The sequence below is a fragment of the Arvicanthis niloticus genome, chromosome 7 (assembly GCF_011762505.2).
Source record: "Arvicanthis niloticus isolate mArvNil1 chromosome 7, mArvNil1.pat.X, whole genome shotgun sequence".
NCBI lineage: Eukaryota > Metazoa > Chordata > Mammalia > Rodentia > Muridae > Arvicanthis > Arvicanthis niloticus.
In genome coordinates, this window is record NC_047664.1 from 1,932,262 (window position 1) to 1,960,138 (window position 27,877).

Here is a 27,877-nt window from a genome sequence, read left to right on the forward strand (position 1 = left end):
TTGCATTTGTAGAATTCAGAGGGTGACTGTTATTTTTTATGCTTTTAGTTGTGGGGTTTTTTATCTTGTTTTATGCAGGGTTATTTCATATTCTTTATTAAACCCTTTTCACATTGGGAATTCATTCTTATTTGTTTGTTTGTTTTTATTACATTCTGACTGCAGTTTCTCCTTCACTCTTCTCCATTTCTCTTCAGAAAAGGGCAGGCATACCATTGATATCAACCATTCATAGCATCATCTCAAGTTGCATTAAGACTAGGCACCTCTTCTATTAAGGCTGGATGAGACAACCCAGAAGGAGTAAAGGGTCACAAAGGCAGACAACAGAGTCAGAGACAGCCCCTGCTCCCACTATTAAGAGTCTCACAACAAGACCAACCTACACAACTGTAACATGTGTACAGAGGGCCTAGGTCAGTCCCATGGAGGCTCCCTGGTTGGCTGTTCAGTCTTAGTGAGCCCCTCCCAACCCAGGTTAGTTGATTCTGTGGGTTTTCTTATGGTGTCCATGACCCCTCTTGCCCTACAATCCTTCTTTCTCCTCTTCCACCTAACGTCTAGCTGTGGGTCTCTGCATCTTTGTATCAGTTGCTTTGTGAAGCCTCTCTGGTAACAATCGGGCTACCAATCTATGAGTATAGCGGAACATCATTAGGAGTCATTTTACTGACTTTGTGTGTGTGTGTGTGTGTGTGTGTGTGTGTGTGTGTCAATCATGTTTAGTTCTATCCTAGGTCTCTGGGCTATACAGCCTCTGGGTTCTGGTCTTTTAGGCAGTGTCAAGGGTGGGATGCCTCTCATGGTATGAGTCTCAAGCTGGATCAGTGATTGGTTGACCACTCCTACAATTTCTATACCAGCTTTACCCCAGCACCTTGTAGGCCGGACAAACTATAGGTCGAAGGTTTGTGTCTGGGTTGGTGTCTTAGTTCCTCCACTGAAAGTCTTGCCTGGTGACAGAAGATGGCCAGTTCAAGGCTCTGTATCTCCCATTGCTGGAGTCTTAGCTAGGGTCATCCTCATAGATTGCTGGGAGTTTCCACTGCAGTAGATTTCTAGCTTGTCCCAGAGATGCTCCTTCCCCTTGCCCATTCCAGTTGTCTCTCCCAGTGCTCTATCCTTCCCCAACCTCTCCTGTTTCGATCCATACACCCCCATCCAGACGACACCTACCATGGCTGCCACACCCCCCATAGCACCCCCATTCACCCACGATGTCTATCCTGCTTCCCCTTCACAGTGAGAGTCATACGGCCCTTGTTCCTTAGCTTCTCTGGGCTGCAGCATGATTATCTTTACTTTATGCCTAATATCCTCTTATACATGAGTGAATACCACGTTTGTCTTTCTGGGTCTGGCTTACCTCACTCAGGATGATCTTTTGTAGTTCCATCCATTTGCTGGAAAACTCCGTGATGTCATTGTTTTTAATAGCCGAATAATACTCCATTGTGTGAGTGTACCATATTTTCTTTACCCATTCTTCTGTTGAGAGACATCTAGGTTGTTTTCAGTATCTGACTGTTATAAATAAAGCAGCTATGAACATAGATGAGCAGGTGTCCTTGTGGTATGGTTGAGCAGCCTTTAGGTATGTGCCCAGGAGTTAGGGTTAGGTTAGCTGGGTCTTGCGGTAGAACTATTTCCAGTTTTCTGAGAAACTGCCAAATTGACTTCCAAAGTAGCTGTACGAGTTTGCACTCTGACCAACAATGAGGGAGTGTTCCTTCTCCACATTCTATATTCTAGGCAGCATGAGCTGTCACTTGTTTTTTGTTTTTTTTTGTTTGTTTGTTTGTTTTGTTTTTTTGTTTTTTTTTTTGTTTTTATCTTAGCTCTTCTGACAGGTATACGATGGAATCTCAGCATTGTTTTGATTTGCATTTCCCTGATGGCTAAGCATGTTGAATATTTCTTTAAGTGCTTCTTGCCCATTTGGGATTCCTCTGTTGAGAATTCTCTGTTTAGATCTATACCCCAATTTTTAATATGGTTATTTGGTTTGTTGATGTCTAATTTCCTGAGTTCTTTCTTTATTTTGGAAATTAGCCCTCTGTCAGACGTAGGGTTGGTGAATAACTTTTCCCATTCTCTAGGCTGACAATTTGTTCTATTAACAGTGTCCTTTGACTTACAGAAGGTTTTCAATTTCATGACGTCCATTTATTGAATGTTCACCATAGTAGCTGTCTCCTGTGCCGATGTGTTCAAGGCTATTCCTCACTTGTATCAGAGTATATCTGGCTTTATGTTGAGGTCTTGTGTTCCGCATGCCTCCTGTGTCCCCTCCCGTGGAAGAGGTACACGTGAGACAGAATTCGGGTGGTTACCACAGCGAGGGTTTAATCTGTATCAGCAGACGTGAAAGAACGCTGAAGGGCCAAAGACAGGAAGAGGCACAGCTTAAATACACCCTAGAGTGACGTGTTCACTTCTGATTGGCTGTTCACTCATCACCCCCATATTACGCCCTGGGATGGGCAGTGACTTTTGGCACGCTTTTGCCTTTTTGCACCTGCGCAGTTAATTGTTTACTAGTGGAGGACACAATGTCCGAGCCATCTTGGAATGGCGGATTATACCACCGCTAACAGCGGCTTCCTACAGTCTTGGATCCACTTGGACTTGAGTTTTGTTTCGGGGTGGTAGATACAGATCTGTTTGCATTCTCTTAATGTGCTGTTATTCAGTTAGACCAGCACCATTTGTTGAAGATGCTTTCTTTTTTTCCATTGTATAATTTTGACTTCTTTGTCAAAAATCAAGTGTTAATAGGTGTATAGAGTTACTTCTGAGTCTTTGATTAGATTTCATTGATTAACTTGTCTGTTTTTATGCCAGTACCATGCAGTTTTTATTACTGTTGCTCTGTAGTACAGCTTGAAATCAGGGGTGGTGATACCTCCAGAAGTTCTTTTATTATACAGGATTGTTTTAGCTATCCTGGGATTTTTGTTTTTCCATATGAAGTCGAGTATTGTTTTTTCAAGGCCTGTAAATAATTGTGTTGGGATATTGATGGGAATTATGTTGAATCTGTAGATTGCTTTTGGTAAGATGGCCATTATTACTGTGTTAACCATACCAATCCATGAGCATGTCCATCTTCTGATGTTTTTTTCAATTTCTTTATTGAAACACTTGTCGTACAGGTCTTTCACTTGCTTGGTTAGAGTTACACCAAAATAATTTATATTATTTGTAGCTATTTGAAGGGTGTTGTTTCCTTGATTTCTTTCTCAGCCCATTTATTATGTATAAGAAGGCTACTGATTTTTTTAAATTAATTTTGTATTTAGCCACTTCGTTGATGGGCTTTATCAGCTGTAGGAGTTCCCTGATAGAATTTTCGGGGTCATATATGTATACTATCAGATCATCTACAAATAGCGATACTTTGACTTCTTATTTTCCAATTCGTATTCCCTTGATCTCCTTTAGCTGCCTTCTTGTTCTTGCTAGGACTTCAAGTACTGCTATATTGAATAGATAAGGAGAGAGTGAATAGCCTTGTCTTGTCCCTGATTTTAGTGGGATTGCTTTAAGTTCTTCTCCATTTAATTTGATGTTGGCCAATGCTTGTTGTATTCTGTTTATGTGTGTCCCTTTTATCCCTGATAAAACTTATCATGAACGGGTGTTGAATTTTGTCAAAGGCTTTTTCAGCATCTAATGAGATGATCATACGGGTTTTTTCTTTCAGCTTATTTATATGGTAGATTACATTGAGAAATTTTTATATGTTGAACCTTCCAGGCATCTTTAGGATGAAGCCTGCTTCATTGTGGTGGATGATCTTTTTGATGTGTTCTTGGATTCGGTTTGCCAATATTTTATTGACTATTTTTACATCAATGTTCCTGAGGGAAATTGGTCTATAATTGTCTTTCTTTGTTGACTCTTCGTATGGTTTGAGTATCAGGGTAACTGTGGCTTCATAAAATGAATTTGGCAGTGTTATTCCTGTTTCTGTTTTGTGAAATAGTTTGAGGAGTGTTGGTATTAGTTCTTCTTTGAAGGTCTGATAGATTTCTGTACTAAAACCATCTGGTCCTAGGCTCTTTTTTTAGTGTCTGCTGCTTTTCCCTTAGAGGTTATAGGTCCATTTAAATTATTTATTGGATCTTGATTTAACTTTGGTATCTATTGAGAAAATTGTTTATTTCTTTTAAATTTTTCAATTTGGTGGAGTACAAATTTTTATGACCTAATGATTTTTTTGATTTCCTTGGTGTCTGTTGTTACCTCTCTTTTTCATTTCTGATTTTGTTGATTTGGATATGCTCCCTTTGTCTTTTAGTTTGTTTGGATAAGGGTTTGTCTGTGTTGTTGGTTTTCTCAAAGAACCAACTCTTTCTTTCATTGATTCTTTATATTGTTCTCTTTGTTTCTGTTTTATTGATTTCGGCCCTGAGTTTGATTATTTCCTGCTGTCTGCTCCTTTTGTTCTAGAGATTTCAGGTGTGCTCCTATGAGAGCTCTCTAATCTCTTTATGAAGGGACTTAGTGCTGAGAACTTTCCTCTTAGCGCCGCTTTCATTGTGTCCCATAAGTTTGGGTGTGTTATCCATTTTCATTGAATTCTAGGAAGTTTTTAATTTCTTTATTTCTTCCTTGACTCAGTGGTCATTCATTAGAGAGTTGTTCAGTTTCCATTAGTTTGTAAGCTTTCTGTTGTTTCTGTTGTTGTTGACATCCAGCTGTAATACATTGTGGTCTGATAAGATACCAGGGGTTATTTCAGTTGTATCTGTTGAGATTTGCATTGTGACCGACTATATGGTCAGTTTTGGAGAAGGTTCTATGAGGTGCTTAGAAGAAGATATATTCTTTTGTGTTTGGGTGAGATGTTCTGTAGATATCTGTTAGGTCCATTTAAGTCATGACATCTGTTGCATTATTTTTCTGTTTAGTTTCTCTTTTGATGACCTGTGCATTGATGAGAGTGGGATATTGAAGCCTCCACTATTAATGTGTGGGATTTGCTGAGTGAGTTAAGCTTCAGTCATATTTCCTTTACATGTGTGTGCCCTTGTGTGTGGAGCATTGATGCTCAAAGTTGAGACATCGTCTTAGATTTTTTTTCCTTTGATGAGTATGAAGTGTCCTTCCCCATCTCTTTGAGTAACTTTGGATTGAATTCTATTTTATTAGAAACTAGAATGGCTACTCAACTTGTTTCTTAGGTCCATTTGCTTAGAAAATCTTTCTCTAGCCCTTTACTCGGAGGTAATTTTTTGTCTTTGATGTTGAGGTATGTTTCTTGTATGCAGCAGAATGATGGAACCTGTTTGACATCCATTCAGATAGCTTGTGTCTTTTTGTTGGAGAATTGAGTCCATTGATGTTGAGAAATACTAATGTTCAATGATTATTTCCTGTTAGTTTGATGGTGGTGGTGGGGTGTGTGTGTGTGTGTGTGTGTGTGTGTGTGTGTGTGTGTGTTTATGTATTTGTGTGCATGCACGCGCACTTCTTTTGGTTTTGCTGGTGTGAAATTATTTCCTGTGTTTTCATTGGTATACTTAACCTCCTTGGGTTTGAGTTTTCCTTCTAGTATCTTCTGTAGGGCTGGGTTTGTGGACAAATACTGCTTAAATTTGACTTCCTTATGGAATATTTTGTTTGCCCCATCTATCAGCTTTGATAGTAGACTGGGCTAGCATCTGTGGTCTCTTAAAGTCTTCGAGACCTCCCAGATTTTGGAGTCTGTTGAGAAGTCAGGTGTAATTCTGATAGGTTTGCCTTCATATGTTACTTATGCTTTTCCTTTGGGGCTTTTAATATTCTTTCTTTCTTTTATATGTTTAGTATTTTGATTACTATGTGCCAAGGGACTTTTTTTTTTTTTTTTTTTTGATCTAATCTATTTGGTGTTCTGTAAGCTTCTTGTGTGTTTATAGGCATCTCTTTCTTTAGGTTAGGAAAATTTTCTTCTATGATTTTGTTGAAAATATTTTCTGGATCTTTGAGTTGGGAATCTTCTTCTATTCCTATTATTCTTAGATTTGGTCTTTTCATAGTATTTCAGACTTCTTGGATGTTTTGTGTCAGGAACTTCTGGATTTAACATTCTCTTTGACCGATGTATTAGTTTCTTCAATCGTACACCTGAGAATTCCCTTTTCCATTTCTTGTACTCTGTTGATGATGCTTGCATCTTTAGTTCCTATTCACTTACCGAGATTTCCATTCCCAGGATTCCCTCAGTTTGTGTTTTCTTCATTGCTTCTATTTCTATTTTCAAGTATTGAACAATTTATTAATTTTCTTCACCTGTTTGTTTTCATTTTTCTGAATTTCTTTAAGGGATTTATTCATTTCCTCTTTAAGGACCTCTGTCATCTTCTTAAAATTGGATTTAAGATCATTTTCGCCGGGCGGTGGTGGCTCACGCCTTTAATCCCAGCCCTTGGGAGGCAGAGGCAGGCGGATTTCTGAGTTCGAGGCTAGCCTGGTCTACAGAGTGAGTTCCAGGACAGCCAGAGCTACATAGAGAAACCCTGTCTCGAAAAAAAAAAAAAAAAAAAAAAAAAAAAAAAACAAAAAAAAAACAAAAAAAGATCATTTTCTTGTGTTTCAGCTGTGTTGGAATATCCAGGCCTAGCTGCAATGGGATAGCGGGGCTCTGGTGGTTCCATACTGCTCTGACTGTTGTTGATTCTGCTCTTACACTGGCATTTGGTCATCTGGGTTTGGGGTTATTGTAGGTTTTTAGGTCCTGATTTCTGAGTTTATTTTTTTTAATTGGATATTTTATTTATTTACAGTACAGATGTCATCTCCTTTCCCCATTTCCCCTCCCTAGAACAACCCCCTATCCTATACTCCCTCTTCTTTATGCTTTTATACCATTTTGATTACATGCATGTATTAAGGTCAGTTCTAGGTTGAGGGTCTAGCAATACAATAGATGCAGATAGTTGAGGAACAAGCAATACAATAAACACAAATAGTCCAAGAAAAAGCAAGGCATTAAACCCAGTTATGTGAACACTCCCGTGATCACTGTTTCTAAAGGCTTATCAGGATGACCAAAGTATCTGAGCCTACTTCCCTGTCCTAGCCCAAGGTCATTTTCATGTCTGAAGCCTACCTCCTTGTTCTAGTCTAAAATTTAGAATCCTGTCTGAAATTACTTCTTTGTTCTAGTCCAATGTCAGATTCCTGCTTGAAGCCTACTTTCTTGTTCTTGGCCAATGTCATATTCCTGTCAAGCAGCCCCTTTCCTTGTCGTTGGCCCAAGTCAGCTTCTTGCCAAGCAGCCCCAAAGGCTCTCCACCTTTCCCCTTTTTTATTTTGTTAACAAGACTGAGCCTGGCTTAGGTTGTTCTGACAAGAATGCCTTCCTACCCATCATGGAATATGCATTATCAAAAGCAATGCATTTATGTCTTAGGTTGGTAAGGCTCTGTGCAGAATCTTACCTGTCCTTGGCTTGCCAGCTTGCTAATTTAATAACTTTGTCTAGGGGTCCATTTTCACGTTTAAGCCATGTACTTTGACCACCAACATGTTGATGTTGTTAAAGATAAGCTTTAACACAATGGGCAGGAATAAAAGTATTCCCAGGACAAGAAGGGCTAGCCTGATCAAGCTATATATGCCATTCCTGAGGTTTGTTCAAAATGGAAATACTGAGCTCAGGCCATGGATAATTTTATCAGGATTATCTGCAGCACCAAAGGTCAACAGAGCAGCGTTCTTTAAATTCATAATCTCATTATGCAAAGTTAACACACCCAGAGAAGTGTTAGGAGTATGCCAAATATCCTACAGGTGTCTTTAAACTTCTTTCTAATTATGACAATCATTGTGAATTTCAAAAGTAACACTACTCCAATAATATTTGTCATGACACTTGAGATGGCTCCTAACTCTTGAACCCTTAACCTCCTTCAGATAATTTGAATGGGTTATAGAGCATCATTCGTTGTTTCAGATACCTATATAAATCCTTTTGTATAATACTCAATACATTAGTAACATTTTTAGCTAGATGGTTAACAAAAATAGTTGTCTTAACTCCTTGTGTCAATGCTATTACAGAAGCAGTGGTGCTAGAATTAATGGAGCTAAAGCTGTTATACCATCAGTAATCCACCCTGCCACCCTCTTGCTTCTGCTTAAAGCCCGCCTCACTTCTTCTAGCACTTTCAAGCTTTTTTCAGAGAATCAAGGTTTTCTAATACTCAGGGCAGTGAGACAAAAGCTGGATGATAGACCCCCTGTAACAGACATGCCAGGTTTCAACAAACATAATTGGAAATTATACAGTCAATGCAACTTACAATAAATGCTGTAGAAGAGACAAAACCAATTTTAGCTTGACAATTAAACATGAACTAACCCTTGTTTGAAATCCAGATCCTGTCCCAACATTATCTCTTGCTATCCTAACATCATAGCGAGCTACAGCTAGCTTCCAAATATGTTCCTGACAAAGTCCAGATCCAGTCTTCCAAAAGTAGACTGTTATTTCCCATATTAGATTGATTTACAGACCAGTACATGATTGAGTCCTAATAGCTGGGCACCTTTAAGAAGAATACAAGAGACATAGTTCTCTTTTTGATTCTCTATCCCATGAGGTCTAAAAGCTTGAGGCAAGGCAGCTTGTCCCATCTGGGATATAGTCAAGCAAAGGTGGGTCAGGAACATATGTCCAATACAGCTCCTCAGTCACCCTTGTCAGGGCACTCAGCAAGCTCACAGGTCAGCATCATTCTTTGTCTCAACAACAGTATGTCTCACCAATCTTTTTAAAGTTACACAGGCCCCTTCCACAATACCTTGTCCTTGAGGATTATACGAAATCCCGTAGTAAATTGTTGACAAAAAGTCTCAACTGCTCAACTACAATTGCCAGACCCATTATCTGTTTTTTTTTAAATTGGATATTTTATTTATTTACCTTTCAATGTTATCTCCACTCCCATTCCCCCCAAAACTCCTTACGCCAAACCCCTTTCTCCTATTAAATTACTGTGAGGGTGTGCTCCCACCATCCTCCCATTCCCACCTCCCTGCTCTCGAATTCTTCAACACTAGGGAATCCAAACTTTCAGGCACCGAGGCCCTCCACTTCCACTGATGCCTGACAAGGCCACCCTCAACTACCTATACAGGTGTAGCCAGGAGTCCCTCCCTTTGTGTTCTCAGGCTGGAGATTTTAGAATGCCTACTCCAGCTTGTTTCTTAGGACCATTTGCTTGAAAAATTGTTTTCCAGCCTTTTACTCTAAGGTACAGTCTATCTTTGTCATTGAGGTGTGGGTTTCCTGTATGCAGCAAAATGTTGGGTCCTGTTTACGTATCCAGTCTGTTAGCCTATGTCTTTTAATTGGGGAATTGAGTCTATTGATGTTAAGAGATATTTGCTTCCTGTTATTTTTGTTATTAGAGGTAGAATTATCTTTGTGTGGCTATCTTCTTTTGGATTTGTTGGAAGAGGATTACTTTCTTGCTCTTTCTAGGGTATAATTTCCCTCCTTGTATTGGAGCTTTCCCGCTATTATCCTTTGTAGTGCTGGGTTTGTGGAATGATATTGTGTAAATTTGGTTTTGTCATGGAATATCTTGGTTTCTCCATCTATGGTAATTGAGAGTTTTGCTGGATATAATAGCCGGGGCTGGCATTTGTGTTCTCTTAGGGTCTGTATGACATCTGTCCAGCATCTTCTTGCTTTTATAGTATCTGGTGAGAAGTCTGGTGTAATTCTGATAGGTCTACCTTTATATGTTACTTGGCCTTTTTCCCTTACTGCATTTAATATTCTTTTGTTTTGTTTTGTTTTGTTTTTGTTTTGTTTTGTTTTTCGAGACAGGGTTTCTCTGTATAGACATGGCTGTCCTGGAACTCACTCTGTAGACCAGGCTGGCCTCGAACTCAGAAATCCGCCTGCCTCTGCCTCCTAAGTGCTGGGATTAATAATATTCTTTCTTTGTTTTGTGCATTTGGTGTTTTGATTTATGTGATGAGAGGTATTTCTTTTCTGATCTAGTCGATTTGGCGTTCTATAGGCTTCTTGTATGTTTATGGGTATCTTGTGTGTTTATGGGCATCTTTGGGGAAGTTTTCTTCTATAATTTTGTTGAAGATATTTACTGGCCCTTTAAGTTGAGAATCTTCACTCTCATCTATACCTATTATCCTTAGGTTTGGTCTTCTCATTGTGTCCTGGATTTCCTGGATATTTTGTGTTAAGAACTTTTTGCATTTTGTGTTTTCTTTGACAGTTGTGTCAATATTTTCTATGGTATCTTCTGCACCTGAAGATTCTCTCTTCTATCTCTTGTATTCTGTTGGTGATGCTGTGTCTATGACTCCTGATTTCTTTCCTAGGTTTTCTATCTCCAGGGTAGTCTCCCTTTGTGATTTCTTGATTGTTTCTTCTTCCATTTTTATGTCCTGGTTGGTTTTGTACAGTTCCTCCACCTGTTTGGTTGTGTTCTCTTGTAATTCTTTAAGGGATTTTTGTGTTTCCTCTTTAAGGGCTTCTACCTGTTTACCTGTGTTCTCCTCAGATTCTTTGAGAGTGTTATTTATGTCCTTCTTAAAGTCCTCTATCATCATTATTAGAAGTGATTTTAAATCTGAATCTTGCTTTCCTAGTGATATGGGGAATTCAGGACTTTCTAGTGTGGGAAAACTAGGTTCTAATGATGGCAAGTACCCTGGGTTGCTGATGCTTATGTTCTTGCGCTTGCCTTTTGCCATCTGGATCTCCTTAGTGCTACCTGCCCTGTCTCTGACTGGAGCCTGTCCTTCCTATTATCTTGGTTGTATCAGAACTGTGTGGGGTGGGTGTTACTACTGGGGTTAGAGCTGGGGCCCAAGATCTGCTCAGTGCTCAGGCACAGACAGGAAGTAACCAGTGCTCCAGCCCAGCAGTGACTTCCTGGGTCCTAGTGGGTCCCAGTTACTCCCCGTTTGGGGCGGTTGTTGCTGTCTCCTTATCTAAGATACTGCCCTGGTTAGAGTTCCTGGAAGGCCCACTTCCTCTGAGTTTTGTGAGATTGGGGCCAGAGCTGCCACCTGGGATCTGCTCAGTACTCAGGCCCAGACCAGAAGGCCTGAGTTTATTTTTGTTAGATGGATGATTTTTGGGTTTTCCCCCCTTAGTTTCTGTTTCCTCTCTGGTCTTCTGGCCTGAGTGGCCTAGGGTTCTGGTGACCAGTGAGTCTTCAGGTCCAGTAGGCTATCTCTGCTGGGTATTTTGAAGGCTACATGACCTCTGGGTTCTAGGTGCCAATGTTGCCTCTCAGGTTCCAAGTACCTGCATGGCCTTTGTAAATCTGGGTACCTACTTGGTATCTGAGGTTTCTAATATAACATAGTCTCCAGAAAAGCAAAAGTCTTTTGCTGAAGTTGTGGGCCAGAATATGAAGCCCAGGAAAAGGGTTGCAGTTGGGGTCTGTAGAAGGGGCTTTAAGGAGTGCTATTAGTCCATGGGCAGTCTTAGCTGGGGTCCCTAGTGCTGGTGTGTCCTCCAATAAAGCAGATATCTTCTGCTGCCTCTGCCCCCCAAGAACTGGGATTAAAGGCATGTGCCATTACTGCATGGCACTAAATTTAATTTTCAAGAGTTTTTACATTATGTTACATTATGTTAATTTATGGGGCGTGTGGGGTCAGGGAGTAATGTGCCTCTCCCGGCAGATATGTAGGGTTTAGAAGACAACTTGGGTAAGTTCAGTTTCTGCTTTCACCAAAAGGCCCCAGGGATTGTGGGGCATAGTGATTGAACTCAGGACATCAGATTTGGCAGCTCATGCCTTTACCCACTGTGCCATCTAGCCAGCTCATTATTATTGTTGTTGTTGTTGTCATTATTATTGTCATTATCATTATTATAATATATGTGTTTGTTCATGTGTGAGTGTGGATTTACATCTGTGGCACATGTGCATGCCATGACACACATTCGGAACTCAGAGAACAACTTTTGAGGTCGTTATTTTCCACCTTGTTGGGGCAGGGTCTCTCATTTCTGCTGTACCAGCTGGCTCACAATCTTCTAAGACATTCTCCTGACTCTACTTCTCATGTCACCAAGTACCAGGATTATAGATGCACACATGTTCCAGGATCAGCCTCAGGTCATGCTTACATAGCAAGCAAGCCCTTTACCTGCTGAGCCATCTCATTGGCTCAATCGTTTTGTTTTGTTTTGTTTTGTTTTGTTTTGTTTTGTTTTGTTTTGTTTTGTAAGACAAGAGTCTTACTGTGTAGCTCTGGCTGTCTTGGATTTCACAAGACCAGGCTTGCCTTGAACTTAACAGATACCCACCTGCTTTTTATGTGCAGATGTTATTACATGGGTGCTGGGGTTGGTACTTTGGTCCTTATGATTGACCAGCAAGCACTCTTAACCACTAAGTCATCTTTCTATCTCCATAGCCATAATTTTTAATGACTGGATAATATTTTGAGTAGTTGTACAATAATTATTTCAAGATTTTATGCTTAAACTAGTCTCAAATTTACATTATTATATAATGAAGGACTCAGATTTTAGAGAGATTATGGCAAATAGCACTACAATGTCAGAACAATGAAGACATTTTCTGGTTCTTGGTACCAAATGTTCAGTGATTTCCCTGAGGAGCAATGTGGATGCTAGAGCCAGCTACTCTGCCAGGTGTGTTCTGTGTGTTTCTCCCTCTGTCCTTAAAGAATTACCAAACCTTTAGTGGGGCCTTTGGTTCTGAAAGGGAAGATCAGGAACTTTGGGTTACTGTGTTTCATTCTGTGCTGTACAAGTCTAATGGCCTTTGCCCTTTTTCAGGTACCCGCTTCTCTTCTGCAGGTCACTCAGCCTCTGCAGGTCACCCAGCCCCTCTGGTCCCCAACCCCAGCCAAACTAAGTCTCAGAACCTGGACCCATTTGCCGATCTCAGTGATCTCAGCTCTAGCCTCCAAGGTAATGAGAAGCCAACCCTGTGTGTCAAGAAGCTCCCTTCCATGCTCTATTACACTCCTGTGTCCAGGCATCCCGGGAGCTTGTGTCTGTTCCATTCTGAATGCCCATTGACTAAAAGACTATACAATGGGAGTTGATAGAACTAATGTTGATATATGGTCTTTGTGACTATGTAGTATCTGTACCAGCTAACCCCAGGGTTATGGTATGTCCAGGAAGTAGGGGCAGCCTAGGAGTTAGTGAGGCTTCGCTTAGTACAGGGTGTCAACATCACCATCCTCTTGGTAAGGGTCAGCCATGGAATCAAATGCTATTCCTTGCAATGTCCATACCTGTCTTAGGGCTGGCTCACATTTTGTACCTCCTGTCTTCACAACCTGAGTTTCCTAGACACTGTCTCAGGTTTGTCTTCTAAGATGAATCTCCCTTGGGATCCTCAGCTCCTTTGTCAGTACCTCCTCTTCATAGCTTCTGAGAAGAGAAGTACAGTAAGCTATGGGTAGGGAATGTGGTTTCTGGTTAAGGATATTATCAGGTTGCTTGTTGCACGGGACTTGCTTGTTCTGGCATATCTGTCTTAGGTTGTAGGAATGTCACTCACTAAAACATACCTGGCCACGGCTGATACTGGGCACCTGAAATCCTCATCTCTGGTTTCCTGACCCCGTGACTCTTTGTTTCCAGTACTGGCGCCCTGGGTGGGCCCTTGTCTGCCCCTTCTCTTTCCTTCTGACTTTATTCCGTTCTTAGGTTGAATGAAGAGTTCTTCTTTTAACACTTCTCATAGTGTTAACTTCTGTGTGCTCTTTCTTTCTTTCTTTCTTTCTTTCTTTCTTTCTTTCTTTTCTTAATGGTCTCCATTTGTTTCAAATTGTACTATATTTCTAGGATCTTCTAGGGGTTTCTGCCAGGTATCTTTGTCTTTCCTGTCCCTATGTGGACTTGGAGTTGATGGGTCTGAACACAGGATGGGGCTGCAGGCATCTCCTTAGTTAAAGTGTTTGCCTTCCTGGACAGACCTAGCCCTCAGCTCTTTCATACCCTGGGAAAACAGTAGCCCTAAAGGAAACCAGACTGAAAACTCAGCAAGCCCAAGTCACAAATGAAAATGACAGCATATACCATCTGTCATAAGGGCTACTTGGCTGTCCCAGGCCATATTGGTAGCATAGAGTTCAGATTCTCCCAACAGGACAAAAGAATTGAAATCAGAGTGTACTCTGACCAACAGAAAATCAGTGATAGCAAGGATACAAAGGAAAACAGTGCTTTAAATGGCACCGGAGATGCCCAGGAAATATCAGTGTACTGGACTGAATGAAATATCTTACATCATAGAAGGACCTGGGGCATACAACTAGAGAATGCTACAGGGTGTAGGTTACATACTTTAGAAAAGATTAATTGGCCAGGCTTTAATCCCAGTACTTGGGAGGCAGGGACAGGGACAGAAACAAGTAGATCTCTGAGTTCAGTGCCACTTTGATCTACAGAGTTCCAGAACAGCCAAGGCTATACAGAGAAACTCTTTCTCAAGGGGGAGTCGGGGGGAAGAAAGAGAAAAGGAAAGAAAGAAAAGCTGGGCTAAGCCAGCAATAAATGACACCTCAAGAAGTTTGAAAGAAAAGATCAATCTATAGCAAACAGAAAGAAGGAAAAAAAAACTGTTTTTAATGAAAGAAGCAGGGGCTGGGAATATGTCACTTAGCAGAATACATGCTCAGGGTGTACAAGGCCTTGGGTTTAAACTCCAGCACCAAATCAGGTATGATACTACACTTTTAGTTGCAACACTTGGAAGTAGAGGTAGGAGGATCAGAGAAGTTCAAGGTTGCCTTTGGTTTCAAAAATGAGTTGAAGCCAGCCTGGATTACATGAGGTTCTTCGACAACAAATCAGTGAAACAAAATGCTGTTTCCTTGACAATTTTGGTAAACAAATTTATCAACCACAAAGGAACCATAGCACACAGTATGCTATCAGTGTCAGGTATTGTCCGGATTTATAGAGCTCTCTGGAAAGTGGTTAAAGAATAAAAGCAAGGTGCTGGGAAGCTGGCAGCATCCAGATGCACAAACCTCCAAACTCTCAACATGAAGCAGGGCACTTGGATGGGTTGTCACTATGAAGAATAAATTCATAATAAAGTCTTTAGAAAATTCCTGGGCTCCAATGACTTCACTGGAGTATTTTACCAACATAGTCTCTCAGAAAACTTACAAGAGAGAAACTGACTTAAAATATAAGTGCCAATCAGACATTTGAGGAGTGAGAGCCTCGAGCCAGGCCTCTCAAGAACAGACATCAGACTGTTCTTGAGAGTCAAGAACAGACCCTCAGAGCATCGGGGCAGCAACCACCCAGTGGGGCATATTCAAGGAGCATCAGGCTGATTTGCCTTTCCAGACTCAGTAAGTGACATCTACCCTGTTCATCAACTAAGGAACAATGACACGCTCATTGACAGTGCTGTCAAAGGGATGACTGTCTGCAACAGCACATGATGAGGATGTTTTCAGAGCAGGAATAGAAACCCGATGAGATGTGACAAATTGGTAAGGATTTCTGAGCCCAGGAGCAAGGCAAATGTTCCCATTACATTCTACTTACTGGGAGACCCAGCTACTGACTTAAGGCAAGAGAAAGAAGTAGAAATTAAATATGATGGAAGGAAAAAAACGAAATTGTTTCTGTTTGCAGGTGGCACAATTGCCTATCAGATCCGAGAAAATCAATAACACCTAGAGCTATAAAGTCACAGTACCTAAGATCAGCAAACAGGAGTCTGTTGTAAGCAGTTAGGTTTACTAGAACAGCTCAACAAGACTAGAATTTAAAACAGTGCTATGTATACTTGATTTTTGCAAAAAACCTTTCAAACCAGGCAGGGGTAGAGGCGTATGCCTGTAATCCCAGCACTCAGGAAGCCCAGTTAGAAAGACTAGGAGTTCAGACCTTGGCTACATGAGACCCTGTCTCAAAACAGTGACAAAAGAGCTTTCAACTATAAGCTATAAAGAAGCACTTAGTGCTAATATGGTGGAAATACAACTCAAACATGGCAGTTGAGATTAACTGACACTAAATGTTTGTATATCACAAAATTGCCCTTTTGCTTTGCATTTATTGATCTGTAGGTTTAAAGTTCTTTCCACTAAAATCCCAGCAAAGATTTCTGTACAGTCGCCAAGTTCATTGTCACATTTATCTGAGAAAGCAGATAAACTAGAAAGATTGGGGCTTCTTGTTATTGAGAGTAGTATAGAATCTCCACCCTGACTTTTAGGTACACTCTCTGGCCACAGAAACCAAGACTGTGGTGTTAGCAAAAAGGCCAGGCACTGATACATGAATAGGAAGAGAGGACCCAGATGTGCACCCAAATAGGGAAGGCAGAAGTATGAAAACTTTAACAGATGGAACTGGAACCACTGGATTTGCACAGGCAAGAAAACCGTCTCCGCTATACACTGGCCATCATAGCTCATTGTAGTGGAATGTGAGGCAGAGCAGCTCTAACTATAGAAAAAAAAGCACAGATCTGAGACCAAGCAAAAAGTAGGAAAACATTTCTTTCAAAAACAGTTTGACTTGACAAAGTTCTCTATACTGAAATACATATATCTGTAATGAAAAAATCCAAAATGTAATCTTACGGGGAATTGAGAAGAAGGGTGAAGGTTCCATCAGTCATCATGTCTCATGCCAGCACATGCAGAGACACTGCTGAGTCAGCAGCTGCTTTGGGGGACGATCTGGGTGAAGCAAGCATGCATCACCAGAGATCATAGAAATTGGGTTTCTTCTATTTACACATACTTACAAGAATGTGAAGTGATATAGCCACTGATTAAAAAGTAAACATGCAGATATCATAGAACCCCAGTGTTTATCCCAGAGAACTGAGTTTATATTTCTATAAAAATCTACAAGTAAATATTCTGCAAGTGTTAAGAGAAGAGCTATTTGTAATATCCAAGGAAATAAACTCTGAATAGATGTTCTTCTGTGGATGAAGATTAAACAAGTAACAGTCCCTTTCATACTCCTTTCATATTCCTTGGCCATAGAAAGGCAACAGGAGTTTAAATCAGCTGATCATATCACACAGTGAGAAAACAAAGAAAGATGAATGCATGCTTGCTAATACTTGACTTACCTTCTTGGTTCTATACAGTCCAGGATCCCCCTCCCCAAAGGAACAATTTCACCCACAATTAGGATGGATCTTCCCACATCAGTGAATATCATTAAGATAATCCCTGACACCAGGCATAGTGGTGCACACCTTTAATCCCAGCATTTGGGAAGCAGAGGCAGGTAGATCTTTGAGTTTGAAACCAGCCTTATCTACAGAGAAAGTTCCAACACAGCCAGGAGTACACAGAGAAGCTCCATCTTAGGGGAAAGGGGGATAATCTCCCACATCATGCCTAGAAGTCTAGGTGATTTTGGATATTAACAAGGTAACAACACCATCACAGGGGAATTTCATTGCTGGGGACATTCTTAGCATGAATTTTGCAACTTTTGTGATTTCAGTTATTTCACAAAAAGAATCAGCCTTGCATTTGAGTTCTGTGAAGCAGTGTCCATACAACAAGACAGCCCCCTAGACCATTCAGCAGATGGGGATACCAAGCCCCTGTAGATGTGTATGTAAGGTATCCTAGCATCACACCTTCATCCAGAAACACTGAACAACACAACACTTGTGTATCCCTGACACTTGTTAGGTAAAACAGATGAACTAAGTGATAGTGGTCTGTTAGGGGTCTGTTTTATGAGCACATGTCTCAGCAATACAATATTCTTAGCTCCAGAATAAGTAACTCATCATTTGCCTAAATAGCTTACCAGTGTCCTGTGGTGTCTCCCCAGGCCTGCCTGCTGGACTTCCTACAGGGGCCTTTGTTGGCACATCAGCCCCCACTCAAAAAAGCAACAGCTCCTGGCAGGCAAATCGTCCCACAGCCCCTGGAACCTCATGGGCCCCCCAGGCCAAGCCAGCCCCCAGAGCCTCTGAACAACTAAGGTCTCACTTCAGTGTGATTGGGGCCCGAGAAGAGAGGGGTGTCCGTGTGCCCAGCTTTGGTGAGTCTTGCATTTACATGCTGGTTTATACAGTTACCTGTAGGGTTGGAGGTAGAACCCCTTGTTCCTCCCTCAGAGCCAAGACAGCTCTATTTATGTTGCTCATAGAGGCTGCCCCAAGAAAGCAGATTTGGATTTGTGTGCTGGTGTCTTGAGGCATCTCTGCAGGCCTAGCCCCTCTCCTCCCAATTCTCAATGGCTTTTAACAGATGGCACTGAAGCCATGTTTTTCTTCCCTGTCCAGGTATCAGAACTGATAACACCCAGGGAGCAAGGTAAAAGCAGGCAGTGTCTATAAAAGGTGTCTATTTTTTCCCAGCCCAAAAGCCAAAGGTCTCAGAAAATGATTTTGAAGATCTGCTGCCTAATCAAGGCTTCTCTAAGTCTGACAAGAAGGGGCCAAAGACCATGGCAGAGATGCGGAAACAGGAACTTGCCAGAGATACAGACCCATTCAAATTGAAGGTGGGTAACTCAGGGGCTCAGGCCACACTATAAAGGCCAATGTCTCCAGCCAGAGACTTGTTATGTATGGACTTGGCGCCTGGAGGCCTTTGGAGAGAGTATATTTCTGGGCAGCCTTATGCTACACTTATGTTTTCCTCCAGGGCACTGGGGATCAGTGAGGAATGCAGGCACCATACAGGGCTTCCAGTACTCTGGACATGTTTGACCTTGGCCTTGAGCCGGCAAGAGGGCATAGCACAGACTTGTACCTATCAAAACAAAGGTTTTATCTGACTATTGAAGACAGCAGTTTGTTTGGGCTTTGGTCCTAACCCCATGCTCTCACAGTGGAGTAAGAAGGAGTCAGCATAGCACAATGGCCAGAATATCCCACTGCAGATCTTAGATATATTCATTTCTGTAGGTTTGTAAGTGGTTAGTTTGTGTGTGCATGTGTGTGTGTGTGTATGTGACCCTGACTGTCCTAGAACCCGACTTATAGACCAGACTTCTTTCAAACTCACAGAGGTCTGCCTGCCTCTGCCTCCCAAGTACTGGAATTAAAGGCGTGTACTACCACACCCAGCTGAGCTAGTCAGTTCTTTAGGGCACAGTGTAGCCATTCCCTTAAGAACTACCTGAAAGATTATCAGGAGGCTGAATTAAGAGATTAGGAGTTCTATCTGGCTGAAAAGGGTCTCGGTTCTGTCCATGGTACCTTTTATCCACAGAGGAGTACAACCTTGGTTGCCCTGTTCTCCTATAGGGGTAAACAAAGGTACCAAACCATGTTCTTAAGGGCCTCCACAGAAGATTGCTCCCCAGGTCTGCAGGCGGTCTTTTGCTTGAGGACCAGGTCCGTTGAAACGATTCACCCGCCCTCTTCAGCATCTGAGCATCCTTCAGTACTTTCTCTGCTGCTTACCTTGATTTCCTTACCCTACCCTCCACACACCAGAGAGGGGGTCTCCTAAATACAGCTCCTTCCTGAGGTTCTGTCTGCGTTGGTGTCTGTAGCTTTTGGACTGGATTGAAGGCAAGGAGAGGAACATCCGTGCCCTGCTGTCCACTCTGCACACAGTGTTGTGGGATGGGGAGAGCCGCTGGACACCTGTGAGTATGGCTGACCTGGTGACTCCAGAGCAGGTGAAGAAGCAGTACCGCCGTGCAGTGCTGGTAGTGCATCCTGATAAGGTGAGTGTTTGGGGAGGCAGCTCCCAGGGTGCGAGGCCTTGGGCTTTTGGACCTGGTGCTTGTGGTTGGGTTGTCTCTGCCTCTCATCCCCTAGGGCCTTTGCCTGCTGGCTGTCTTACATAAAAGGAGCAGGTGGGGGGTTGGCTGAGTCGTCAGGCTGGCTCTCACCCCATTGCCCACAGGCCACAGGGGAGCCATATGAACAGTATGCCAAGATGGTCTTCATGGAGCTCAATGACGCATGGTCTGAGTTTGAAAACCAGGGCTCGAGGCCCCTCTTCTGAGGCCTGTGCTGGCTGTGGCTGCAGGAGCTGCTCATGAAGCCTGAGTGCTGCTGGCCTGACTGAGGCACAAGTGGGACCATAACAGGTGTGGCAGGTGATATCGCCCCAGGGGCCTGGACCATCTACTCCCAATCATCCCTGCATTCATCATGGACAAATACCATTCCATGGCTGGGAGAGAAAGCATTCCTCAAATCTGATGTTTGTTGTTTTGTTTTTCTTTTTCTTGTCCCAGAGGAAAAGTGTTGATTTATATTCCTTCCACAGCTGTCACAGTTTGTGATTTACTTGGTGTCTGGTGGCTGTCACCTCTTGGATGGCATATGTCGCTGGCACTTCTCTCCTGTCATTTCTTCAAATATGGGGGTGCATCCACACCCTACTCTGATCAATTTGCCAATCATCTGTACATAATTAAACTATTTTCTGATGGCTGGTGCGGTCTCTGGCTTGTAAAGCACTTCTTACCTATTACCTGGCCACCTGTTTGTTCCTCAGTTTTTACCATGATGGATGTTAGGATTGTGAAGTTGGCCTGGAATTGGCTGTAAAGGTCACTGCGGCCAGCATCAATACCATCGTCACTGAGCATTTTGCTAAAGGATAGTTCTGGAAACACATCAGAAGGGAGCTGGGTCCACAGCACTGAGTTTCTCCAAGGCCTGTAGTCTTATACTGACTTCAGAGATTCTACTGTACTTCATCTTAGCTCATAATTAGAGTTCTTAGCGGGGTGTCAGGACACTTCCACCTGCCAGAGGCTGCAGAGTTGGCTCACGTTGTTCTCAGACACTTGCTCTACTGGCTGGATCTCAGTCAGCCTCTAAGGACTCTAAAGAAAACTCAGGCCAGTAGCCCAGGCCTAAAAGTTACTGACTGAAGAAATGTTGGGGTGAGTCTGAGCTCAATGTTAGGCCTTCATCACTGTGTAAACAAGACACAGCCATGGAGCAGGTAGCTTATGTTGTCCCTTGGACTGCCATCTATGGTCAGATTACAGTTTGAGGTGTAGAACACTGCTTCAAAACAATCCAGCAGGTAGGCAGACAACATGACTGTAATGCTAATTGGAGACTCAATAAAAGGAGGCAACAAGACCCCTAGACCCCAAGATTTGGGTCTGAAGCATACAAGTATGTATTGATTAGGACAACACTGACCAAACCAGGATGTCCCAGGTTTATCTTACTTAAGTCACTGTCAAAATCAGAAGCATTCCTGGTACCAGGGTCTGGTTGTAAAGCACTCTGGTGACCTGTTTCTAATTCTTTGGGGATTAGAACAAAAACTTTGTGTTAATAATCAGGAAATTCAAAACATTATTTCTTCAACTGCCTCCATCACAGGTAGATAGGCTTCACTATAGGGCTTTTGGACTGCAGCCATGACTTGACTTCAGCCCGATACGACTGATTCATCTTCCTTTGGAAGTCTGTAAGTAGCATCTGTCGACAGGGACCTAAGGAGTCATCTTATTGGCAGACCACTTGCCACTTCCCTGTGTGACCTCTTTTTCTAGAATGTAAGTCACCAAATCATGTGAGCAGCTGAAACCCAGATAAACATGCAAGTCCTGTAGGGCAGGCATAGTAGCTCTTGAAGTATAATAGATGTGTATGTAAGAGGACTTGTCTGTGAAAGGCCCAGTGGCCTTTATTTGGGTACAAGTTACCTTGGGTACCTTTGGCCCAAAGCCTCAACCACCAGTTACAGAACCTCTTTATTGCTCTTGACTTAGAGATACTGGTGTGCATTAGGTTGGGCTAACAAAGCAAGAGCAGACATGAGGTGGTAAGTGCAGTCAGTGGAATCTAATACACCGTAAGATAAAAGCCTGAGAAGGAACCATTTTATGCCAGTCTAGTGACCAGGAACTGTGAATGGTCCTGTCCAGGAGGCCAGCTGATCATACCCTCAAGTGAGCAAGAAATGGGAAGCAGGCCTCATGAATAAACATGGATATTAAAGTGCAAGTATATTATGGGAGTTGGTTTTTGTTCCCATGCTCTGCTCCATTTCAAGTCTACCCTATCACTTCAGTCAGTTTGTGGGTCTGCTGCAGAGGGAAACATTACTCCTTTAGCAGTGGTCACTGCTGGCAGGACCCTGGGGACAAGTGTGATGTCCAAGTAGAATAGTGTTGGGAATCCTAGCTACCATCACCAGAGTGGATGCCAGGTGAGCCCAGCTCCAGTCCTGAGAAGCTGGAAGTTTGCAGTTGCTGCCCTTGAACACCATGATGGCCGTGGTTCCATGACCACATCAATTGGTGACCTCAGTTTGGCAGACATGAGCCTCCTTCCTTGCCACTCAGCTAGTGCCACTGCCACTGCCCAGTGCAGACCCAGAGTCTGAGTTGGGGTGAGGAACACTACCCACCCTGCCCCAGAGGTGATTCTTAGCACCAACCCTCACCCCTTTAATGTGGCCCTGAAAGCCGCAGGCCCCACTCTGCACTCATTGGTCAGTGTGGCCCTGAAAGCCGCAGGCCCCACTCTGCACTCGTTGGTCAGTGTGACCCTGAAAGCCGCAGACCCCACTCTGTCACTCATTGGTCAGTGTGACCCTGAAAGCCGCAGACCCCACTCTGTCACTCATTGGTCAGTGTGACCCTGAAAGCCGCAGACCCCACTCTGTCACTCATTGGTCAGTGTGACCCTGAAAGCCGCAGACCCCACTCTGTCACTCATTGGTCAGTGACTCCCATTTGCTGTGTGTTGCTGCGATTTTAGTGCTCAGTTAGTTCTTTAAAACAATGAGTAGCCTAAATAGGAGCCAAGAGTTTTTCACATCAAAATTGCTCAATTCTCAGCTCAAGCAGACGCTCTGGAACTCTGGTTGTGTTGGGAAGTGTATTCAATGTTATCCCAGAGGGGGCTTATGGGCACAGTCAGTGGGATCTGGTGGGTAGTAAGCAGCTTCTAGTGAGAGGGGAAAGAGACTCACGGATGTCTTCGGAATCATGAAGACGTAAGACTAGTGTTGGGAACCTTGCTGGTTCTCCACTGGCATTAGTTGTGCCAGGCTTTGTGCCATCTGCCTTTCTGCTCTAGCCCTCCTGGTGTCTCCAGTTCATATTCTGACAATGTGGAATTCTCCCAAACCTTCCTTACCCCAAGCCTAAATATTGGACCCCAACTCTTTCCCACAGTTTATTGGTTTTAACACCTCCTCTCTGGGGGTTGGAGGTGCAGATCTCCCACTGTGCCTTGGAAGCCCTCCTTCGGCCATGAGCCACAGCTGTAGTTGAGTCTGGGCAATAGATGTCCTGCCCAGTCACCCAGAGGTTCTGGTGAGTGTGGTCATTGTAGAATGAGGAAGGAAACAGAAAAGAGACCCTGACTGAAAAACAAGGAAGTTCCACCCAAGAGAACTGGCACCCAAAAAGAATTGGGCTCATGCATGAGTTTTGGGAGCACCCACATGTGGAGAAAGGTACACAGATGACACAAATCACAGCCTAGACACTATGTTCTTGGAATGGTCCTGAATGTTGTAATTTCCTACCTGATAGCCAGCCAAGATAGGCCTGTCTAGCAAGGCCTTACTTAGCGTATGGCCAGTGCTTCCACATTACTCTGTAAATGCTCTCACAATGATAATCTTCCCCCCTCCATAGTTTAATGGAACTGCTTATAGGGGACCTAGGATGCAGGTGTGGGCCTGTTTTTGTTAACTATGGCCTCCAGGTAAGAATGAACAGCGAGCCCACCTAAAAGTAGATGGATAGTGTACCTGGTAGGAAGGTCTCTGAAAGTGGCCTGGAATGCAGGGGTCAGCAAATGCCCCAAGAGAGGGATGGGGTATGTCCAGATTATCTGAGGGACAAAGGGATGATGCAGGTTGGCCCCCACAGAGACCCAGCAGCCTTTTACATGGTGCTTAGAACCTCCCTGGGTTTGATATATCTCACTCCAATACCAATACAGAGTTTGGTGGAGCTCTTGGTTCTAGTACTACAACTGGAGGTGGTCAAGTTCAGACAGATTGGCCAGTAGCTATATGTAGGGTCTTGGGCCACAAATACTCTGGTTGGTGGTCTGTCACTTCCTTCAACAGCACTTTAAGAGTCAGGGCTCACAGGGAGCTCCAGTTCATAACAAAAGGTTGAATGGGTTTTTTATGCTCAGTACAGGCTTGCTGTGACTAGCCCTCACAGCATGCCTTCTGGGATTCAAGGAATCCACTTCCCTGTGCTTGGGTCACTGAAAAGCTCTGCATAGGGCACAGGATCATCACAGTAGAAACATCACGGAGGTCTTTTGAAGTGTAGGAGGAACAAGTGAGATTGTCCTTACATTAGTCAGGAGAGAACTCTATCTCACATTGGGCAGTTGGCTGAGGCTATCACTGTGATCTCAGGCCCTTGACTGCGACTGAGGGTTTGACCCAGAACTCCGGGCCCAACCCTACCCTCAGCCCAAGTTGTATGTGATAATAGGTTCCAAGTAGAAGTGCCACCCATGTTATGTTATCGGGGCAGAGGAGATAGTCTCTCTGGACCCAGCTGATGAGTGTCAGTTCTGCTGAGGACTGCTTTCCTTGTGAGGATCCTCTGCTGGGTTTAACATGTGCATATTCCTTTATTCGTGTAAAATTGTCTGAGCCCCTCATTGGAATTCTGATCTTGATCCTATATACAAAGCCCAACAAGACCATCTGTGGAGTGAAAGAGACCATGTTCTAGGAGCAACACCATGGTGGTAGCCTGGGGCCCTAGTTCTCACTCTGCCTAGCACATAAACTTGAAAAACAAAAACAAGATGAACATGGAAAAGACTGCTCCTGAGATAGAGAATAGAAGCCTCCTCATCACCTGTTGTAGAATAGTAATCAAAGGAGCAAGGCCCAGGTCATGTGAGACTTGATACTTATGGATAGGGTCTTAGGCCACTCTAAGGGGTGCCATCATATATACAAGGATCATCCTGTGATTCAAGAACACAAAATGTGACAAGTGTTGCCAAGGCCCTATATGCACACTGCAAGGCCTACAAGTCTGGGTGAAGTTAGAGAATCTTAAGTGCAAGCCAAATCCTGACCCAGATGGCCTCACTGGGGTAAAAGGGGCCTCAAAAGAGCATGGGAGCTCTATTTCTACAGCAAAACCTTGGTGTTTCGGAGGAAGACTTGGGGACACAGCACCCACCCATGGTGCCACGAGGTAGGCTCTGTCATCAACATTTACTCAAAACAACTTCACACACCTGCTGAAGCCACCTTACCCCGGTTCCTACATAGAAGTAAAAAGTTACAAATATCTCATACAGAGGAAGGGACATGGAAGGTAAGCAGAGATGAGCAAAGGCTGTATACACTCCAGTGAAGATCTTGGGATGCAAAATAAAAAGAGGTCACTAATCAAAACAGGACAACAGTAGATCCTGTAAAATAATCAACCAAAATGAAGTCAAAGCTGGGTGTGGTGGTAGACACCTTTTAATCCCAGTATTCAGGAAGGCAGAGGCAGGTAGATCTCTGTGATTATGATCTACATAATGAATTCCAGGACAGTCAGAGATATGTAGAGAGACTCTGCCTCAAAAAAACAAAACAAAAAGTAAAGAAGGAAGGAAAGGAAAATAATAAAAATAATTTTAAAACAAGATAGTAGATATAAATTTGATTAAAATGTTAAGAATATTACTGAAAGGAAGCTATTTTCAGTATCTGAACAATATTAAGTTGTTGGTGTGTTTGTAAACCTACTTTAAATATAAAGATGGTGTAGAAGGCATTGTAGCTCAGTGTTAGAGCACTGCCTAGTAAATATAGAAGACTCTGGGTTTAACCCCGAGGAACCCTCTGAGTAGAGAATGGAATGGTGGACTGTGAGAACATCAAACCAAGCAGACATCAATATGAGCAATATGACAAAAACAGAAAGTAGCTGAGTGTGGTGACTCACTCCTGTAATCACTCTGGAGGCTGAAGCAGTAGAATCAACATGAAATAAATTTCACAATGATCGGGAAACATATTCTTAAATATGTTCAAAATGCTCAGAATTTTGAAATATGTGAAACAAAACTGGTAAAGCATGAAAGAACAGATAAATCCACACTCATATTTTTCAATAATACTTTTTCATTAATTGATTGTAAGGACACAGAAAATCAATAAGAGCAGACTAAACAACTTTGAATATATATATATATATATATATATATATATATATATATATATATATATAAAATTCTAAGACTGAAGAACTCACATTCATTTTCAAAGAAGGAACACAGAGCATCTGACAAATCTCAACAGGTCAGAAAACAGCAAGAAAAAGCATGTTTGCTAACCAGAGAAGAATTAAATTATAGTTCAGCTGTAAAAATATATATATATATATGTTTCTCAACTCAAAATACTTGGAATCAAGTAAAAGGTCTAAAGTAACCCTTGTGTCAAAAAGTCACAGAAGAAATTAAAATAAATGAGTTATCAACATGTAAAAATTTAGGAGAGACAGCAAGAAAAATGAAGCCACATAGTGGTGGCTCACACCTTTAACCCCAGCACTTGAGAGGCAGAGGCAGGCAGATCTCTGAGTTCAAGTTTCAGACAGCCAAGACTACACAGAGAAACAGAGAGAGAGAGAGAGAGAGGGAGAGGGAGAGGGAGAGGGAGAGAGAGAGAGAGAGAGAGAGAGAGAATATAAATGAGTAGACTAGATTAAAATCCAGAAGTAAATTGGAGGGATGAAATAGTAAAGACAAGAGTTGACATCAATATAAAAAATACAGTATAGGAGAACGTCAGACAATCTGAGTTTGATCCCTAGAACCCATATAAAAATAGAAAGAGAAACTGACTTGACAAAACTGCTCTCTGACCACATGTGTAATGTGGCACACCCATGCCCTCCCTATATTAATGATAAATATAAAATATTTTTAAAGTACACAATAGGAGAAAATTAACTTAATGTTTACATTTTGAAAAGTTGGCAGATATCTATAATATATTATATATATAGTATATATATATATGTAATATAATATATCAATAAAGTTGGCAGATATCTATAGATTTCTAAGATATAAAGGAGAAAATATAAATTACAAGTACTAAGAATTAAAGGATTTATGAAATTGAAAAGGGAGCTATTACAGAAGAGCCTAAAAACACTAAAAAAGAACATGTTATGAAATGAAATTAATACCTTAAATGAAATGGACACACTTTTAAAGACCTAAATTATCAAAACTGGTGTATATGCTGGTCCAGGTGGTAGTGGTACAGTCCTAACTGTCATGCCAACTACTCAGAGGGCTGAGCTACAAGGCCCAAATTATCTCAAAAATTCAAGGCCTACTTGGGCCACAGACTGAGTTGAACGCTAGTTTAGGGAACAAAGCAAACTCAGGGCCAACTTGGCAACTAAGACTCTGTCTCAGAAGATCAAAAGAAAACTAACTATGTCACACAGTGGTAGAGTACTTGTCTTGCATGCACAAAGTCCTAGGTTCAATCCCTAGTTCTGGTGTAGGAGTAAGGAGGGAAGAAAAGAGGAAGGGAATGAGCAAGGGAGAAAGAATTTTGAAAAATAAGTATAGGCAACATCACAGAAATTCATCTAGTAATTTGAATTTTTCTTTTTTTTTTTTAAAAAAGATTTATTTATGTATATGAGTACACTGTTGCTGTCTTCAGACACACCAGAAGAGGGCATCGGATCCCATTACAGATGGTTGTGAGCCACCATGTGGTTGCTGGAAATTGAACTCAGGACCTCTGGAAGAGCAGTGCTCTTAACCACTGAGCCATCTCTCCAGCCCAATTTGAATTATTCTTAAAGACAGAAAATACTCTATACAACTTATTATGAAATTGATCAAACACTAAAAAACAGGGTCCCAGTGTCACCATGACAACAGGCAGGGCCAAAATGTGTGCGAGAAAGCCAGTGGAGCCAATGAACAGAATGTAA

At 42.3% G+C, this 27,877-nt stretch overlaps 1 protein-coding gene across 6 annotated transcripts in view; it reads left to right on the top strand.

Annotated features, from left to right (window-relative positions):
- Gak (cyclin G associated kinase) overlaps positions 1–20,382 on the top strand; it is a 68,136-nt gene extending 47,754 nt beyond the window's left edge. For 4 of the 6 annotated variants that reach the window (XM_076937746.1, XM_034508447.2, XM_076937745.1 and 1 more), the window contains 5 exons: positions 12,794–12,928; positions 17,810–18,022; positions 18,342–18,487; positions 19,487–19,663; positions 19,846–20,382. In XM_076937746.1, coding sequence (XP_076793861.1) covers positions 12,794–12,928; positions 17,810–18,022; positions 18,342–18,487; positions 19,487–19,663; positions 19,846–19,947 — 773 coding nt within the window. In that variant the 3' untranslated portion in view covers positions 19,948–20,382. The other 2 variants (XM_034508448.2, XM_076937747.1) reach the window with 2 other exon arrangements.
- The last annotated feature ends 7,495 nt before the right edge of the window (positions 20,383–27,877 follow it).